Source organism: Plectropomus leopardus, chromosome 3 (assembly GCF_008729295.1).
Source record: "Plectropomus leopardus isolate mb chromosome 3, YSFRI_Pleo_2.0, whole genome shotgun sequence".
NCBI classification, from domain to species: domain Eukaryota; kingdom Metazoa; phylum Chordata; class Actinopteri; order Perciformes; family Serranidae; genus Plectropomus; species Plectropomus leopardus.
Window position 1 is genome coordinate 24,138,799 of NC_056465.1, and position 20,853 is coordinate 24,159,651.

The 20,853-nt window shown below is 39.1% G+C and overlaps 1 protein-coding gene across 4 annotated transcripts; it reads right to left on the reverse strand.

Moving 5' to 3' along the window:
* Nucleotides 1-1,831: 1,831 nt before the first annotated feature.
* On the reverse strand, nucleotides 1,832-19,987 carry slc1a6 (solute carrier family 1 member 6). 4 transcript variants are annotated; one of them, XM_042481063.1, is made up of 13 exons: nucleotides 19,801-19,987; nucleotides 17,384-17,668; nucleotides 17,179-17,261; nucleotides 11,084-11,350; nucleotides 10,839-10,976; nucleotides 10,544-10,751; nucleotides 9,465-9,507; nucleotides 9,069-9,197; nucleotides 8,667-8,851; nucleotides 7,227-7,460; nucleotides 6,602-6,796; nucleotides 5,489-5,623; nucleotides 1,832-3,631 (listed from the first exon to the last, which is right to left on the reverse strand). In XM_042481063.1, exons 4-13 carry the CDS (start codon nucleotides 11,304-11,306, stop codon nucleotides 3,433-3,435), a joined length of 1,689 nt encoding a protein of 562 aa, XP_042336997.1. In that variant the 5' UTR covers nucleotides 11,307-11,350; nucleotides 17,179-17,261; nucleotides 17,384-17,668; nucleotides 19,801-19,987; the 3' UTR covers nucleotides 1,832-3,432. The 4 variants fall into 4 exon arrangements, with proteins under 4 accessions (XP_042336997.1, XP_042337013.1, XP_042337004.1 ...); XM_042481079.1 differs by lacking the exon at nucleotides 19,801-19,987 and having other exon boundaries at nucleotides 17,384-17,739; XM_042481070.1 differs by lacking the exons at nucleotides 17,179-17,261; nucleotides 17,384-17,668; nucleotides 19,801-19,987 and adding an exon at nucleotides 13,163-13,348.
* Between the last annotated feature and the right edge of the window lie 866 nt (nucleotides 19,988-20,853).

Genomic DNA, 20,853 nt, shown 5'->3' on the forward strand with positions numbered 1-20,853 from the left:
AGATAAAAGTAAACTTACAGGCAAGGGGGTGCAGGTACAGGTGGCTCAAAAGCAAAGGAAAATGGCAATAAGGAAATTCCAACAATGACAACTGACAAAGGAAAGTGCTGCAGGATTGATGATGAAACAAGCTGCAGGTGGGGAGATGGGCAGGGAGGCCCAGGTGAGGGGGGTGAGGTGATTGCAGTGCAGGTGGGAGTGGCAGTATAAGGAGTAAAAGGAGAGTGTGGAGGCATCTGGTGGACAGGTGAAGAATAAAACTGTAAGAGTTTGGGAAAGTGGAGATGTACTTGAAGAGAGGGACGGAGAGGCAAAGTAAGCAGGAGTCCACCACGAATGTAGAACTAGATACATGTCAGGCTTTGAAGCCAAATTGAAATAGTGGCCAAACCTTGTTGTTACAACTTCTGGGTCTGTTATAAGCTGCCATTGAGCCTATTAATAAAGAATTAATAATTATAATTAATTTATATTCAAGTTAATTTATAGTCAAGTCAAACTTTTTTGGCTTCAAGCATCACTCTTGTATTAGAGAAGTGTATGACTTACTGCACCCTGAACCTGGGATCCTTAAAACTTTTTGGGCATATGTGTCAGGTGAGAAATTCCAACATGTTCTCATCCCAAGTTATATATATATATTGCAACTTTGTCAGTAGATTTCCACATCGACATGTTAGCCTCTGGTTCTGGGATGCTGCTACTGAAGCTGGAACGTCAACAAAAGTACAAGGTGGGACAATGGTATGTTTGGACAAAAATAGCATGTTTAGGATTAGGCAACAAAGGCACAGATGGATATATTTAGGAAACCATCACATTCAGATGGGAAGTGAACACTTGACTACTGCATGAAACTCCAGGGTTTTTTTAGTGCTCTTTATATCACGTCGTTACAGCATTTCTACCTCACCTCACAGGTGCCGTCTCGCCATCTGTTGGCGTATCATACATCTGCAAAAGGTGACTTTTTGCGTCGGGATCTTACACCAGTATCACTGTGAAAAAGGCAGTATTTCAGAATGAGAACAGGTTGGTTTTTCTCATTACATTGGATGAAGGAAGGAAGAAGGCCCCACCTCTAGCACTGTATCCAGTTCTCTTTATACATCCAGCTGAGTCAGACATTGCTTACAGCGCAGCAGGTACATTTTGAATTTGTCCAATATTTTGGTTTATGCCTAAATACCAAACTAGTGACATTCCCATCAGCTTCAGCTGTACTTTTGTTTAGTTCTTAGCTAATTTTAGCACGCTAACTATGATGATGAGCATGTTTGACATTGCACATTTTTCTGTATGTATTCTTTATTGTCACTGTGAGCATTTTAGCATGCTGACTTTAGCATTTAGCTCAAAGTACCACTGTGTAGCCTCACAGTGCTGCTAGCCTGACTGAAGACTCTTGTTTTACCAATTTTGTAAGTAACTAAGATGTCATATGATTTATATTTCAAGATGAGTGAAGGGGGGTTTAATTCTTGTTTCTTAAATACATTGAGTAGCCTATTATTTATGCAAATGAAGAAAACAAAAAGATCATTTCATAACCATTCCTTGGAGTGGCACCTGGATCCATTACAAAATAAAAAATTGGTGATGTAAGACATTAAAATGACAACAGAAAATGTTGACATTTAAAGTGAAACACTAAAAGTTAAGTTTTGTTTTTAGTGTAAACTACAATCATTAAATGCAATTGTGTTAACATAGAAGTCACCCAACTGTAATTTTTTTCTCATATTAAATTTTAACCATGTGTTCAACAGCTTCTGGGAAGGAGGATATCCTCCACCAGGGGTAGCCACAAACACAATAATGAAAATCACAGTTCAATTCCTGAGCCATTTATTTGTCACATTTTTTCCATAATCTGTCCATCAACAATGTCTAGCTTTTTACTGAAATAACATCAAGCCTCAAAACTAAACTCATAGCATAAAAGTGACACAAAGTCAGAGGAACTATAAATGGTACATAACTTCAAACTTCCATAATTATACACAACACTTTCCTCTAAAACTATCAACACCAAAAAGCATAAAGCTACTGTACATTCAATTCCTCAAGGCATTTACTAACTTTCTTCACAGCACCTTTTCACAAAACAATAAAAATAAATCAATCATGAACTTGCAGTATGTTATTCCAGTCAAAATAGGCCAGTAGGTAAATTGAATGTTGATAGTGTGACTCATAAAGCAGAAAACACAGACAGGCAGGTCTAATAAGCATATTATTAAAACCAACAGCAAAAAGTCTTTAAACTTTAAACAATAGTTGTTTATACTTTATGAATAAGTAATCTCAAAAAGAACAAATTAAAGATAAAAAATTGATCATTTTCCTGTTTAATATTTCCTTCTACTAGGAAAACTTAATTATTTTTTGCAGTAAAAAAAAAGAAACAGTATAACTGCAGGTATTCCTGTGAGTAGTACAGTCCTTTACCCATAATTTAAAAAGCAATAGCACCACAAAATATAGGAAATACAAACAAATATAATATTATTATATGTTAAGAAAGCACTGAGTGAAAAACATTCTACCAAGTCACTTAAAATATATCCACTTCAGAATAATCAGTAGCAAAAATTCTCCCTCACGTCATCCTCCAGTGTTCAACAGTCAAGTACATTTAAAACTGCACAGTCAAACTGTGCAAGCAAACTTAAATAACGTAAAAAATATTCAAAACAATTTTAAGACTGGTGTATTTACATCTTGCTGATATGCTCCATTGATTATTTTTGTGTGTAGCACTGTAGTAGCCCCGTATCTAAGTCCTATTAGAGGTAGTTGTAATAAGAAGGACAAAAAAATACGTTTTTCCAAAAGAAATAATGTGTATTAAGTGTTATGTCATGCAACAGCAATAGCCAACTTATGCAGATTTACATATTCACATGAGTGGAAAATCAACTGGTTTGCTTATTATTCATGAATAGTGATGTTTCTCTTAAATAATACTTTGTATTCTAACACTGATGCTGGTAAGGAGTTAATGCTGCTCTGATTGTATGGATCATAAATGATACAAATATTTGAAAACATGATGAAGCTGAAAACTTTTTAAAAGTGATGTTAAAATGTCTTCGACATATTGAGCTTCAGCAGCAAAATGCCCCCAAATAACTGGCACCGTACGCAAAAAAAACCCGACTGTAGGTATCGGATGTGTATCTGTTTCTTAACAGCATGTGTACTTATTTTTGTCATGAAGCAGCCACTGGGCCGGGCTCCTTGTTTCCCAGAGAATTTTTTGTATTGAAAGAAAAATGCAATTTTGAGTAACTGTAAGAAATGATCTTCAAACCGCAAGCACTGGCTGAGTAGACCATGAGCTACTGGTTTCTAAGACTGTCCCTGCACCATTGCAAGCCAACTTTCTAGCTAATATGCTTTAGGTACATGAAGCCCTTAAGGGTGACTTCACATTGTGGTCTCGCTGTTGCGATGGTTGTGTGAGTCGTTTTCCTGACAGATAAGCTGGTAGGGCTTCTCGTTCTCCTCAATTACAGAGTTGCACACCTCAGCATCCTGACTCTGCAGCTCTCCACGGGAAAGGTGCTCCACGATGCCAGCCCCAAGCGAGTCACCTAGCACGTTGGTGGTGGTACGCAAGCGGTCCCTGGGGAGACAAGAAAGACAATCAGAAAAAAACAATGTACAGTAGAGACCATGGAATGTATATAAAAATGTACAAAGTGACAGCTCCCCAAAAATGAAGCCAAAACATCTCCATCGCCCCCTGGTGGCTGGCTGCAGTACCGGTCACAAACCCCGCCCTCTCTTTGTTAGTGAATGGGTCATGGGCCAAACTTTAAACTCAGACTACACATCAAATACATTTGAATTTTTCTTCCCCAAAGATTATCTCTGTCATTTTAGGAGGTTCTTATCACCCTGGATGTTTGTTCAAGTGATTTTTTCTGATAAGTTTGGTTTAAATTAGTTATTTGATGCTTTAAAAGGGGCATTTTATGTCATAAATGACAAATTTGTGACAATTCGTGTGCTCGCAATCAACGGCGCTGTTCGTGATTAGTTGGACTGGTGTATGGGCAGCAAGTCCAACACCACAGAGATTGTGATTGTGCAGACTCTGCCCTCAAATTAAGTCAACAGCACAAGATGGCAGCGGCCGTATCCGGATATTTTGGCTTCATTTTTGTACAGTGGGGATAAGTCATGGATGTTTTTAGAGAACTGGATACAACATTGATATCTATGAAAGTTGCTCACTGGCACATGACGCCAAAAATGCTCGGTTTCTACAGTTTGAAAGTACCCAGATCATCAGCATTGTGGGGTCCATAGAGCATGTGCACTGGAGACTTACGGTCGCCAAGCAACCAACTTCTGGTTTAGCACTCCGCTGACTTGAATAAGGATAGAGTGATTTCATGGTGCGGTTCCTCTGGACTTTCAAAATGTTATAGGACCAAATGGATCAAATCGTGGGGTTAGAGTGAGTCATTTTGCTTTTGAGGACTAGGGCCATTTTTATGAAAAAAAAGCAACAAGAGCAAAAAAAACTTAGATTTCAAGAAATAAATTAATAATATTATGAGAATAAAGTTGCAACTTCAAGAAAAAAGTAATATCATGGGCAAAAACTCATACATTTATGAGAAGAAAGTTGTATAATACGAGATTACACTCTTAAATTTATGAGAAAAAAAAAACTGCAATATTATAAGATTAAACTCATAGTATTATAAGATTAAACTTGCAATTTTATATGAAATTAAGTCACAGACTAAGACTGGAGAGTCTGGTAATGGTGTAAAAAGTGACAAATTATAAATAAATGATCAGAAGTGATGGATTAATGATCACAATTACGAGATAAAATGTTGAAAACATAAGAAATGGAAACTATGGATGGGAGATCTTACCATATTACCCAACTCTAAGGTCTTAATCTTTGGCTTTATTTCTCATAAAATTATGAGTTCAATCTCGTAAATTTATGAGTTTTTGCCTCATAATATTATGAGCTTTATTCTTGAAATCTAAGGTTTTTTATGTGTAACATGGGCCTAATCCTCAGTCATACTTTCCCAATGTAAGTCTATGGGGAAAAGTCTTTATAAGCCCAGTGGCATCAAATTACGGACTCAGGACATTGCAGTACCACTGTTTGGCCACTGCAAAAACTGGCTTCAAGGCCCAGCGCTATTCCTTGGGGCCTAAAGTAAGTGGAGAAGCATTGTCCATCTTTATATACAGTTTATGGTAGAAACCTACAAACAAGGAAAACATGATTGTGTGTCTGCTATAATATCAATCACAGCACAAAATGTATAAATGTGCCTCTAAACAATGTGCTTTATAATCTGTCACTCTGCATTATGCATCAATAACCTTTGTAGTGGTGGGACCTCTGGGCTCTCTGAAGCTTTACAATGACATTTAGGCCGGCAGACCCACAGAACAGCACACAGACCAATCCCCATCAAGCTGACATTTAGTGGGAACTCACAAGAACCAATCCACAGCGATGATCAGTGTAATGTCCTCTGTGGGCAGTCCCACCGATGTCAATACGATCACCATGGTAACCAGGCCAGCCTGAGGGATGCCTGCTGCTCCGATGCTGGCAGCAGTTGCTGTGATACTGAGTGGGCGGTGGGAGGGATGGAGAGGGAGTGAAGACATTTAATAAAAAAGGGAAACAAACAAACAGCACATGTGCACTCCTGATGGGAGAAGTAGATTGATAAAAGCACGAGGAATTATAAAAATTATCTATGAGCTGATCACACAGCTATTTCATCTACAAACTGTACAGAGTTGTGCACATGTTGTCAAAGAGGATTTTACTATGAAGACAATTTTAGTACAATACTGCAGAAACTCTGTAAAATTCACACATTAGAACACATGCTCTGTTAATGAACAGGCTGACAACTGAGAAAGGTGCTGCTAAGACTTATATAGTTTTTACATCAGTTGTTTTGGGTTGTGCAGCCAGGGTCTGTCTTACCATTAGTCACTACTTCTATGTATATCCCCTTTCAAAACAATAAACTACAGTATATTTTAGATGAACAAAACAGAGTAGATCAATAGTAACAGATCAATAACAAGATAAAGATCAATAAAAGGATGGAGAGAAAACCACTAGAAGGCAAGAAAGAAGAAAGTATTCCACTAATTTAGCATTGCACGTCTTTAATGGCCCTGACACACCAGCTATTGGTAAATGTCGGGCCGAGCGTCTGTTGACCTAATCTTTGCAGTATGTTCTGCACCATTAACACCAGCTGGCCCTTTAAGCTCCAACACTGATTGTTGAATCAGCGTTGGAGCTGGCAGAGCCCATCCATGAATGAAATCACTCAAATTGCCAGTTCAGCTGAGTACACAAATAGTCCTGTCGTGCTTCTGGGTTCCCTTTTTTAACGCTGAATACAGACTACTGCCAGCTGTTGGTGTGGAGGTTTATTTCCTCTTTTGCAGGCACAGAACATTCATGTTTGTTGGATGCCGAATGTGGTCTTTGCTGTGGACTCAAATGCAACTTTTTCCTCTAGCATCTACAGTATTTGTGTCTGTGGCGTAAACCAAAAACCAACAAAACTAGTGGGGTTACCTGATGGTGAGAATCTGACCAAAGTTCAGGTCCATGTCATTGACTTGGGCAATAAAGATGGCTGCCACAGCCTCATAGAGGGCAGTGCCATCCATGTTGATGGTGGCACCCACTGGGAGGACAAAACGAGTCACCCGTTTATCCACACGGTTGTTCTCCTCCAGACAGCGGAAAGTGATGGGCAGGGTGGCAGAGCTGCAAGGAGCAGAGAGAGAGACATTTAAAAATCAAGATTTGGAACATGTCAGACACAAAAAACAATACATTACACAGTATTCATTATAAATGTCCTATCCTATCCTATCATATATAGTATTGCACTGCAACATATCGTATTATATTGTATCGTATGGCATCATATGATATTGTATCGTATCATAACGTAACATAACCCATCCCATCGTATCATAACGTAACATAACCTGTTGTGTCGTGTCGTGTCGTGTCGTGACGTGACTTGACGTGACGTATCGCATCGCATCGCATCGTATCGTATCGCATCGTATCGTATCGTATCGTAATGTATCGTATCGTATTGTGACAATGTTACTAAGATTAAGGTCCCACTTAAACTAAAGGTAGTAAGTTGAGTTTTTGTTTCAGAAGGACAGAGGATAAGATTTACCTAGATGAGGTTCCCAAAGCAGTGATGAGCGCCTGCAGCAGTCCACCGATGAAGGTGAAGGGATTCCTCCTGGTCACCAAGAAGTATAGTAGTGGCAGAATAAAGAGGCCGTGGATGAGGAGACCCACAATAACCGTCACGGTGTACATCCCCAGCTGGCCGCCCACCTCTGCAAGATTCTTCATCTCCACGATCTTCCCTGCTATGAGGAACAGGATGCCGACTGGAGCATACCTGAGAGGTGAGATGTTTGTGCATTGGGACAATAGAGAGATGAGGATCCAAAAGAGGAGAAAATTCTTGACAAATTGAAGTCCTAGGACTCAATGTTTTACAACAGCAAAACTATATCAAAATCTCAGTTTACAAACTCACACAATTTGTGCAGTATAATCCAAGCCTCATTTAATCAGTTATTTGCTCGGTACTTCCCGAACAGACGGCTCTCTCTGACTGGACTCTTCAAAGCCAGACTCCATCTACAAAAGCATTAATTTTAACATGCTGAACGCTGGAGCTGCTGGTCTACTGCTGGTCTGCTCCTGCCTTGATTGTTAGTTTGTGTTGTTACGTCACTTTGTTGGTTTAAAGTGTTAGTTCAGATTCACCAAATTAACGAAGCAGAGGTAGACCATGTTCAGCGAGGAAAACTGCTGTTTTTGTCAGCGAAGTCTTGCTCTGAAGAGACCATAAATTGAGTTTCACTTTCAGTTCCCCGTTGGAAAGGCCATGCGTCTGTCCGCTTGGGAAGCACTGAGCAGATGAGTAAATAAACGAGACTCGGATTATACAGCACAAATTGTGTAAGAGTTTTCTGTTGTTAAATGTGGTCCCCTATGATTTCAGTTCATCAAGAGTTTTCTCTGTGTGTGGATCCTTCATTTAATGTGGAGGCACATGGGAAAAACACAATTTTCTTCACAAATTTAATGTAAAACAAGGGCAGAGATTAATAAACAAGCGGTAATTTAGGGGGTGAAGTATTCATCTAAGCCCCCAGACAACCAGTTTTCTTGTTTTACTTTTCCCTTAATAGCTTTAAGTTGAAAGCTAATCAGTTTATTTTCAGTCTGTCCAACAGTATCATCAAGAGTACGTTCTGTATCAGCTTGTCCAAACTCTCCGTTGAACCTATGTATCTATCCATATGTTTAAACCACATGTGTTTATGGCTTTCAATCAAATTTAATATTTTACTTCTCCACTTCAATTTGATAGCCTATCTTTGGGAACTTTAGGATCTCTAGTCTGTTGGTTTGAAACATCTGGCTGCACAGTCTAAGTTAATACTGAATGATAAAACAGTGGGTCAGCTGTGTTTTAAGAAGATAATCACGTCATGTCAAGTCGGCCTTTATTATTATAGCACATTTAATCAGAGAATGACGCTGTGTCTTAAAAACAAGGAATTGAAACTGCCAGTGAAACATATTTACTGACCAGATGATGATAGACACGAGCCTCATGATGGCTTCATTCAGGCAGTCAAAGAAGTCCCTGAGGGCCTGGCCCTGCTGCTTCATGTTGCCGATGACCAGACCGAAGCACATGGAGAAAACCACCAGACCCAGAGCGTTCACACCGTTAGAGGAGCCGGACACAGGCACAGTCTCCTCCACTGTCTCCTGTGGAGTAGAAAGTACATGTAAGGAAATTTTATGTGTATTCCTGCTGAAGTGCTTCCCACAAAACATAAGACGTAGTGAAATACAAAAGACTTAGTAAAAGGAAAAGACAAACCCTTACAGGATTAATGGAGCGCTAGTGAGAGGATAAGAATGGGTCTTTAATTATTTTTCTTTCCACTTACATCTTGTTATCCCCAGAGGAGATGTCACCCACCTGTATGGTGTGCAGAACCCTGCTGAGGTTCACGCTCAGGTTAGAGTCGGTCACGTTGAGCGAGTCAGTGAGATTCAGGGTCACTGTCACGTTCCTTGTGTGCACAGTCTTCTTGTATACGGTTTTATACTGCAAGATAGAGCATGGAAAATAATAAAAACACATGGATTATATTTGTTTTTAGGTTTCCAACAGTGAAACATGAGGCAATAAATTTCACAATAAAATAAGGTGGGTTTTTTGTCTTTGATGTATTCTCTTTGGGGTTGGGTGAGATTGATGATGGGAGATGTATTACATGAAATGGTTGTGTTTACTGTTTCTACAAATTAAAATAAAATATATTAAATGAAATTCTATTCATATTATATAACTGATGGGAAAAGACAACCTCACCTGCTTGAAACAAGCCTCTACCAGATTGGGAGGAAACATGTTCCTGTGATAAAAAGGAGAAATTATGAATTTGTGCTCATGTTTCAAGAAAAGTTGGAAAAGGCTGTAAATGGTGTAAATACGCTAATCAAAAACCCATAGACTTTATATAAGAAATGGATGTAGTTATCAAAACATCACCACTTGGTTTGTGGACTGCACTTTTAAGCCTCAAGTTTGTTATTTTGTCAATCACAAAGCAGCCACACCCTAACGCAGACCATGCTCTATTGTCTATTTTACTTTACATGGGACCATAATTTTTTAAAAAATGACCATTATGTTGTACTGGAGAGGACTTGAAACTAGCCATAAATCCATAAACTCATAAGTAAATTTTTTTTACTGAGGTTAAAAAATCAAGTGAGAAGTTGGGCAATTTTTTCATTGACTTCTATAGAATCTGAGTTGCCCCCTGCTGGCCATTAGAAAAAATGCAGGTTTAAGGCTCTTCTGCACCGGTTTCACCCGTCAGACCCGGAGGCCCCACTTCTTCCATACAGTCTGCGCAATAATCATGTGATAATTTTGGATGAATGAGTGTTTGCAATTACACACCCGCTGTTCCAACTATTCTTTTTCTGTCCTCAAAAGTAATAAGTTTTGAGGGGGTACTTTGACATTTTTGGAAATGCACTTAAAACTTTTTTTTGCTGAGTTAGATAAGAAGATTGATTAAACAATTTATTTTGGAGTACAACGAATTTCCAGCACAGACCTTTTAATCTAAAGTACCATTTTCTGCTGTAGGTGAGAGAATAATTAACAGCTACTTAACATAGCAAACTAGCTTGACTACATGGCCAAACGCAGGTATGATGCAGAATATATTAAAGCATCTAGACCCTAAACTGATGACTAAGGAGAAATCTGGACCACATGGCTGGACCAGCTGGGAATCACTGAGCTAGCAGATCTCCCTAAATCCTACACACTACTCCTTAGATGTGAAATATGTCAAACTGTGGCTCCAAACAGCTGATACAGTAACAACATCTGTGTGTTCACAAGTAAATTGAGTAAAATTTCTCAGCTGTCACCTGATGAGATCCAGGAAAGCATCAGCAGCCTGAACTGGCTCAATGTTCCCGCTGTTGGCCACAGGACTGTCCCTGCTGCCCCTCCCTGGCCGGATGATCATCACAGTGACGATGCCGATGGCCACGGCAATCAGGGTGGTCACCATGTAGTACACCACTGCGCGCACACCCATTTTACCTGACGCCCTGCTGTCCAAGGAGGAAATACCTGAAACAGTGGAAATTCATTAGAGAATGTTATCACGAGCAAATGAAGATTTTATTATCAATGTGTTTGTGCTCGTTAAATGCCAACCTGTGACCAGACTGGAGACGATGAGAGGCAGCACCAGCATCTGCAGCATTCTCATTAGCAGCTCCCCTGGGAAGGCGAAGTACTTGATCTCCCTCAGGGACAGGTTGCGGGGACGTAGAGCAAAGCCCAGGATTACACCTGAATATTTTTTGCACATACACGCAAAAGCACAAATGTAGACAAAGTCAAATAAGGTTATCTGACCGCAGAGAAAACTGTTTAACGTCTGCTCTGTCTTTACTCACCCAGAATCACAGCGGCGACGGTGAACAGAACGAACAGGTTCCTCTTGAGGAAACCTTTGACGCTGTCCCGACTGATGGAGCTCATCCTCTCCCTCATGCTGCTGGCTCTCTTCTCCATGGTCCTGCGTAGGCGTCTCCTCAGGTCTCCTCTCTCTGGAAGTGGGGGTTTGTCTGCGTCCTCGTTCAGGAAAAGACTAGCACTGTTGGGGGGCTTCTCGTTCATAATCAGCTCCAGCACCTGGTCCAGGAGGCAGGTCTCGTGGGAAACTATGCAGAGAGAGGACAACGTAGGGAGAGATAATCAGTCACATATTACGTTTCTCTCATGTGCAACTTTTGGCAGGAGAGAACAGGCCTAAAGAATGTCCACACACATTGATATTGTCCAACAGGCAGAAAGCATCCGCTGTCAAACCAAAAACAGATGATGGAAAATTACTGAGAGTAAACAGGAGGGAGTTTCCCATCAAACGTGTTTGCTGGTGTGTTTAAACGATCAAAGCAGTTGATTAAGACTGAAAATAATAAACCAAACCAAGCTGTGACACAGTAATTAGAGGAATAATTAAATAATCTGCTCGACCGAAACTTCATTTTTTCCACTCAATAAATATGTCAGCAGTAAGTGGGACAGTGTCTCTGTTTGTCTTTAGATTGCTCTTTTCTTGGACGTACCTGTCACACAGATTACAATAGTTAGAGCTAAAATGAGGCTCATGTAACCGCGGAGAGCATTTAATATGTGGAGACTGATACAGTCAATACTGGCTAGGAAATAAGGGGCTTTTTTTTGGTGAATCTCCACATACTGACTTTCTCTTCTTAGTGCCCAGAAAGTAAATGAGTCCTCATATAAATTTACAAATGTGGCAATATCTAATCCATCCAATTCAATCCAAATGTATTCATTAATCACCTTTAAAAACACTAATAGATGACCAAAGTGCTGTAAAAAATTTTTAAAAAATACATAGAAAAACAGCAAAAACACACACAGTTGAATAAATAGATAAATAAATAAAATAACAGTGGAAACACAGAAACCATGTAAACAACACAATGTATCTTGTTTTTTCTGTTTTATATCATTGTATTCTAAATATCTTTGATTTTTGGACTTTTTACTGGACAAGCAAGCAATGAGAAAACAAAACATTTGTCTTTGGTGAATTTTCAGCGGTATTTTTCCACAGTTTTAGGTCTTTTTAAATACAGAACGATTAAACAATGAATTGAAATAATCAGCAGAGTAATCAATATTGAAAAAAATTAGCTGCAGTTCCAATCGGAAATAATCTGGACCGATAGTAGTCCGTTACAGATTGAGTCATCACTCAGAAATGACTAACACAACTCCCAGAAATGGAGGGAAAATGATCTGTAACAACATCCCATTTCTATTCATTCTACTCTCTGCTATAATAAAAACATATAAATAAAGTACTTGAAAAAAAGCACTTGTTCATGACATCAGATTGTACTATACTGAGCGATTTTGTCTGAGTTATTAAGATTATTAATAAACAAGAGAAAGCACAATAAAAACTTATAGATGCATATAAAAGCAGAATATATCTACAGACTGGTCATCTCTTCCTGGCAGAGCAAACGTAAATAGAGATTATGATCAACTTTAAATTACACTGCATGACCTTGAATGTGTGGCAAGATACACGTGTAGTTCTGGTTTCCTAATAATTACGTGACTAAAGCTGTATTAACTGCCTTTTTTGTACTATAGCAAGAACATGAATTTCAGCAAAATCTTTCCAGTTATACTGTTTTAATAAATAGATAAGATCTGAAACAGCACAGAGGTTCTGTAATCTTACCGTGTTTCCTTCTGCTGAGTAACACAAAGCGGTCTGTGTGTAGCACGTGGCTGTTGCTCTCACTTCTCCTTATCTATCTAGGTTGTTTATCTACGTTTCCTCTGAATAACCCTCTGCAAACAGACCTGCGCTTGAAGAACAATATAGTGTGCGGCCAGCCTCTTCATCGGCATGTCCTTTAAAATACAATCACTCTGAGCAGCAGCACATGTATATTTATATTCTTCCCTGGAGGACAATCACTCACCATATGATCTCCAAAGACTTCATTTATTCTGCTTCTGTCAATTGATTTTCTTTTGTCCATTGTTTTGTGGTTTATCAATAAATCCCATACACGGTGTATAGACCCATTGTTGAGCGGGTTATGAGATGACCCTAGATAATCCAAGCCCAATATTTAGCTCGCTGTCAGATGCAGAATAATCAGATCTCACACAGCACTGCTCACACTCAACTGTCAACAATAAGTGTGTGTGTGTGTGTGTGTGTGTGTGTGTAACTGAAGCACAAGAGGAAACATCTGACAAAATGTAAATTGCAGTCACTGTGTTTCACAACAAGTTTGATGATACTTTCTCATTATTTCTGTGCACTGAATGGATGAGAGCATGGCTGCTTGGTTATTATACACTTCTCTATTACCTTCTTTTAGCAATGAAATGAACGACCACCTATAATAACAAAATGTAATATCATGCTCTACTTATGACATAAATGAGACAATGAAGGAACAATGAAGCTTTAGGTGAAGGAGTAAAACTGAAAAACATCTGCATAAAGACAAAACGCCATTGTGCTTATACACTTTTAATTTAAGTCATTATTACTTTAAAGTAGTCTTTATCTACATACTCTGCATCGCCAAGAATTTCTATTTCCAACCATTTTTAATTGAAAAATACCCATCAGCAGTATAATGTTAATCATGCCAGCAACTACATGCAGATTTTATATTATTCATCAATATACAGATTTGTTAATACATAAATATAATATTAAATTTGTTTTTGTCATTGCCTCAATGGCAGGGGTTAAAGGAATACTTCAGCCCCTAAATAATCATTTGTAGTTCAATAACTCACATTGTTATACGTTCAATTTGTGATTAAAACTTTTTTCTCATATGCCTCCGCAGTGAACGAAGAATCCAAAAATTTAAGTCAGAGGGGTAAAATACCAAAACATCTCTTTGCAAACTCTCACGACTCATGCAGTATAATCCAAATGTCATTTATCCAGTAATATGTTCAGTACTTCCCAAGCGGACAGTCGTCTCCAACAGGAAACCGAACAAAAAGTGGACTGTGATCTATGTTCTCTTCAAAGAAGACTCCACTGACAAAAACATCATTTAACCTTGTTGAACATTGGAGCTGCTGGGCTACCCCTGCCTCAGTTAGTCTGTTATTGTGTGTCTTTGGTGTTTAAAAGGGTAAGTGATTTTGGATTCTTCATTCACATTGAAGGCATGAAAAAAAAATGTTCATGCCTAAGTCAAAGTTCACAAAATAAACGTAACACGGGCTGATAACTGATAAACTGCCACCCGGCCAACACTAAGAGCTACATGCCAATTTTAAACATTGATTGTTTGAGAAATGAAAAGAAACACAACCAGAATTTTCTATTTGAAATGCTAGATTCTTATGATATCCACAGCCTGAGTAAACAGGTTCAGTTTTAACCGTGTGTCCAATGTATTACACTGTTTTATTACATTTTTCTCTGAGTTTCTTCTGAGCAGCTGTGACGCAAGCCCCATGCCAAAGCAGCAACTTCCACTCTAAAGCCACCAGCTCCTGCTCAAACGGCTCAGCACTCTTCTGTCTGACAACCCAAATATCCACCAATAAACCACGACAGAGCAGTGATAAACATTTAAGCATTAACAACAAGGAAATAGTGGACTATACTAATAATGGAAAGCATCATTAATCCTTAGATAGTCATACATATCTCACAACATTTTTGCAGCAACATTTTGAACTCAGTGTCAGTTTGGTAGAAGGGCACGCAGCTTGTAAGGCAGAGCAAATTTCACACCTCAACAGAAAGTCACTTCAGACTGCCATGTTAAAACATACTGGCACACAGGGATCTCATCTCAAGCTGTTACTCATTTCTAATTCTGTATTACGGTCTAACCCATTTTTTTCTGTACCTGCATCACAGTAAAGCTACACTCAAAAGCTATGACTTATCAGGTGATTTATTTCACAGGTCTTATTTAATAAAACAAGAATTCAAAATTAGACACGGAACACTGTATACGCAGCCATGAAGGTGCTACAATCTGAAAAACTCCTCAATATAAATGAAATTTTTCTGTCCTGGCAAATTTTTACACTGAATCGCACAAAATGCAGAGCTGGAAAAATCTTCTAAGCTTTGCAGACTTCAATGATTCAATGAGCTGCTTGTTGATTACTCACCACTCATGGTGTCAAACAGTCCGATCAAAGTCAAAGTGGACAGAGAGCCAGGACGGCGTGTGAGAGTGTCCCAAGCTGAGCGACACAGTGACAGGGTGTCTCGCTGCTCTGTTCTCATAAGCACACAGACATGAAAAGGCCTCTCATACAGCCTGACCTTCTCACAACTCCACACGCACACACACACACACACACACACACACACACACACACACACACACTCACACACACTCACACACAAACACAACCTTTTGCGGTCCACTACAAGTCCATCAAAGTCAAATCCATCCATCTAGTTTCCATTCTTCTGATCAGTCTCAGCACCTTCAGCAAACTTCCTTTACACTACAGATCTACTTCTCTCAACACTTTGCACAGAATCATGTTCATATGATAATACACCAAACAACATTTTGCACAACATGACGTACCCAACCAAACATCCTAACGAAAATCCAGGCTTTTTTAAGTGACAACAATTTTACAATGAAAATCACTGGGAGCTCATCAGTGGGCGGTTCCTTTCGGGAGTAATCAGAATTGTTAGGTCTAAGAAACACGATAGGTTATGCCTTAAATAATATGTGCCTCCTTTTTTAAATAAAAAAAATACAAAAATATCAATATACATAAATCAAGCAGCTCCATGTAGCATAGTTTTGTGCTGACAAGCAGTAAAAGTGCATTAAACAGACAAAAAGCAAACTGTCATGGTCAAACGACCGTTTGTATGGTTAAAATTTAACAAGCTGAGACTTCGATGAGACAAGTGACAATCAAAAATGACGGTAACATGTTAGGAAAAGACCAGCTTAGTCAAGTGCCAGTCAGTACCTTGACATGATGTTAGAAAAAGTCATATTATTGTGTTAGTCCAACTAAAACTGTACATTTAAAATATATGTAAATATGTTAGTCGAACTGAAACCATACTTTCTCGAAGTCGGACTAACACACCTAGATAATGTGGTCGGGGATCTGATTTATTCTTTCATGTATACGCCTCAACCAGACCTGAACTGGAACTGCATGGGCCATAGTCCCAGAGCTTGGCTTTGACCCGGAAATCAAACTGTATAAACTCCTAGAAGAAATTGTGCAAAAATAAATAAAGAAGAAGGTAAGAAAACAAATCAAGACAAAGGTATCAACATGGAAAGTGCTATACGTGCTGCCACTGTTCAAAATGCAACCCGATCGCAGTTTGCTAACTTGTTTGATCGCGTAATAGGTCAACCAGAAGAAGATCCGATAGCAAGTAGCTGAAAGGGGCCAAGCCGCCACCTACCATAGCTGAGTTGGACATACTTAATAAATAATAAATAAATAAATCCATTCTCAAGGACAGTAGTTCAGTTAAATGGCCCAATCCAGCTATAACTGTAACTCGCCTTTACCGTGCATGTAAACGTACGGATCTATTCAGACCTAAGCATTTAAATTGAATGTAAATTTCATCAATGCAATACCCACTTGCAAGCTTCTCAGTTCAGTGACGGCATGTGTGCACAGGTGTAAATATCAAGATATCTCAGTTGCTACTGTATTGATTTTGACCATTCATTTTTAAATCTTCATTGTGCAAGTCCCCAAACTTCATGAAAGTGTAATAGTAAATTGTTGGAATATCCCTTTAATTTGTAGTCAGTTGAGCTGTTTGCTCTATCAAAAATCCAGTAAGCATAAAAATGATTGTCAGATATTTAGATTGATAGGTAGATGCACCAAAAACACTAAATAAACAGCTTTTCTCACAATGCATGATTAATTGTATCATCTAACGTTACATAAAAGTTTTAACAAGGAGAGAAAAGATAAAGTCAGATACCCTGTTTGCAGCCTTCGGATGTGTCAAACCCTCATAAGAAGACAAACCCGTCCGTCTTCTGCTGTTTGTCCTCCCCGAAGACGCTGCAAAAAAAAAAACAGATATTCAAACTTTACAATCTTCCACACAACTTCCACGCAAACTGTGTCAGAGTTATCTGCAAAGTGTCACTTAATATGCAACTAATTACAAATCTCACACACACCTCTGTCTGTCCAAGACGCTCCTCACACCGGCGTGTGGATTACTCTCTGTGTCTCTCTCTCTCGCAGCCGGTAATGAACTGCTGTTGCCCACACACTGAATATCCTCTCATCACTTTCACTGTTACTGTATCTCCCGTTTTTACTATCAAGCGGCTTGTGCGCTCGTCCGTGAAGCCTCCGGCGGAGAGGAGCGCCCGGGAGGTCCGCGTGGGAGGAGGAGAGGTTAAGGAGCCTTCACGAGAGAGAAAGAAAAACCACCTGCTGCCCGTCCACAGCCACGACGCCTGTGTGAAATACTCCCGATTAGCTGCTGTCTTAATTCACAATTAGATACATGTTGGAAGAATTAGCCACTTGATGATAGCGTCATTATGTGGCTTTACATGATGAGGCCACACACAGACACCAGCAGCCATGCTGCCTATTAAAGGCTGATTTTGGGTCCTGGAGGAGCCTGCAGTAACGCATAAACACTCAGCAGTACTCTTAGCTCTGTACAACTCTGGGGAGATGGTGTATTTGTAACCCTTTGGCACCCAGCTGCAGCTTTCCAACTCCAACACCCACTCATCATGTTCACAGAAGTTGTATTGATATGCATGAGCTGCACCATTTTTTTTTTATTAGCACAAACTGGGGATGATACTGCAAGTGCAGGTTACAGGTGGCTTGTGGGTTTGCGCAAAGACAAAAAAAAAGCATAAAAATTACAATAGGCTAAATTTCAACACTAAATTATAGTTTAATGTTATCAAATAAATTCTAAAGCAATGTCCTTTTGGGGGTTTAGGGATTCTTTAAAAAAAAAAGTTCTGCACTTTAAGAATTTGATATTTCCAACCATTTGTATGGTGACAAAAGTAAGTGTTTTTAAGTTTTTGGGACAGGTCCAGTAATTTTCGTGGTAACAAAAGTCGATGTTTGTTTACAAGGATTCTGGGCTTTTTTTTTTTTTGAGCAACAAAAGCAGGTATTCTTTTTAGACAAGAGTTTAGGAAAAGTCCTTCCGTTTTTGTAGAGACAAAAGCCGGTATTTTGAACTAGAGTTCGGGACATGTCCTGCCACTTTTGCAGCAAAAAAACAAGTGCTTTTTTAACAAGTACTCGGGACGTGTCCAGTTGTGTTTGTAGCCACAAAAGCAGCTGTTTTTTAACAAGAGATCAGGTCATGTTCAGCTTCGTTTGTAGCGATTAACTTGGGTCTTTCACACAACAGTTTGGGACGTGTCCAGCCATTTTTTTTCAGTGACAAATGCAGTTGTTTTCTTTAACAGGAGTTTCGGACATTTCCAGCTGTGTTTGCAGAGACTAAATTGGGTCTTGTTACACATTTCAGGGCATGTTCAGCTGTCTTTGTTGTGTTTTGTTGTTGTTTTAAAAAAGTGAGTACTTTAAGGCGAAACATATTTTCCTAACCCTCAGTAAGTGTTTTTGTGCCTAAACCTAACCATATTTTTTTTTACCACAGCTCTGTCATAACATAAAATTTAAAAAAATGAAACATAAAGGACTGTAAAGTTTCAACATATTCGCTACTTATGAAACAGACAAATCTGTGGTTTGCAGAAACATACACTCCCAACGTTTATTCTAGCGAATGGAAAATAATAAAACTCCAAGATTGCTCGATACAATCAAAGCTTCAGAGATGTCACTAAATGGACCTTGTGATGCAACAGTTCAACTTCTCTGAAGTTGTTGATTCCTACATTTTGTGAAGACTTTAGTAGCAAAAGGATGTTTTTGTATAGCTACATGGACATATTTCAAATGTTGTATTCCAAATTTAACCAAACATATTTTGTATGTTTGGAAATTAAAAGTTGTGTATGTTATATGTCTGCTATTTGATAACACAAAGGCAAACCTCTGCGTGCCTGTACATTCACTGCAGACATTCAGGGAGCCGTTTATTGCGCCTAACATGCAGATGAATCTGAGGCGGTAGACTTCCCTCTGGTTACAATCTGGTGCAGGACCAAAATGATATGAGCAGATTGCATCGCCATGGCAACACAATTATGCTGCCATAACGTGGGAGGCAAGGATCATGTATGATCCACGGTTAGATAGTGTAATTATTCACCCGCCTGCAGGGAGGAACGTTTATCTCCGTGTTATCTTTTAGTGCATGGAAATTGCATTCTTCTGGTGCGACATATTAACTGTATTGTTTAATTTGATGTGATTTCTGTAATTGTGCATTTACAAACGGTTTGATAAATCTGTAAATTAATACATTGAAATGTGTTTACACCGATTCAGGTCAAACAAATCAATTAAGTCCCTTTGAGCACCATGGCAACACAATTACAAAGAGTAACCATAATTTGTAAATCCAGATTAAATTATAGCACATAGTACCTCCTGTAATGAAGTTGGTCATAGCGCCCACTTATAGCTGCCCATTAGTTACCTAGCAACATGCAACATGTTCATGTTGCAGTATTGGTGCTTGCTGGCTGTTCGTGCAGCCGCTTTATTGTCTCATAACATGGTATCATAGTATTATGATGCTCAGGCAAGTGGAATGGAGCATGCTTCCCTCAGTCCCTGCAACACAAGTAATAGAAACACACACACACACACACACACATACACACACACACACACACACACACGGTTAGCTCATCAATTATTTCTCAAAGGGGGATATTAGCTCAGCGTTGCCCTAAATCGACCCTCTCCCATGATGTGACACAGACCAGGTGTTATTTTAAGACTTAAAAAACATTGCACAGCAAATTCAGCGCAGCTTCGACTGGCCCTCAGAAAACAGAGAACTTTCTGGTAACACATTACATTATTTACTGTCTGCCATCACGAAGCTGATAACTAACATTATCAGTAAAATTTACAAACTGCAATTGCCTCAATCAAAGATGATGACACAAATTAGTTGGCTTGTTCTTAAAGTTACCCCATTACCACGACTTTATTTCAGTACTTCAGAATGGGTAGGCCTATAGCGATACATTAATACTTCATCAAACTTTCCAGGCATTCACGGATAAGCAAACTGCGAGCGCTTTCTAACTTTACCTGCTTGTTAGACATTCTTGCCACCAACTAGCTGCACATGCTTATGGACCAGACCGTGTACCTCGCAAAACGTAAGGAAAAATTTAAGTCTCGTAGCTGTCAATATAATTTTATGTGTTTAGATTTAATTTTGACAATCTTGCATTTATGTCTTGTTTTTCTTCTACAGATATGTGTAATAACTGTTTTGCGACCTTAATAAATGAATGTTGATTACTTCGATGTTGCTTTAATCTTTCCCCATTCAAGGGGCTCTATGACCCAACACACTGGCCATTATTTCGTGATCCGGACATGAACAGATGTGTGTGTATTACATGACACTAGGGACGTTTTAACAGTCACGCAGCCCAGCACTTAAGATTTTAAAATAGTACTGTAGGAATGCATTTTGCGTAACGCTGGACAGTTTGGGGGATTTTTATAC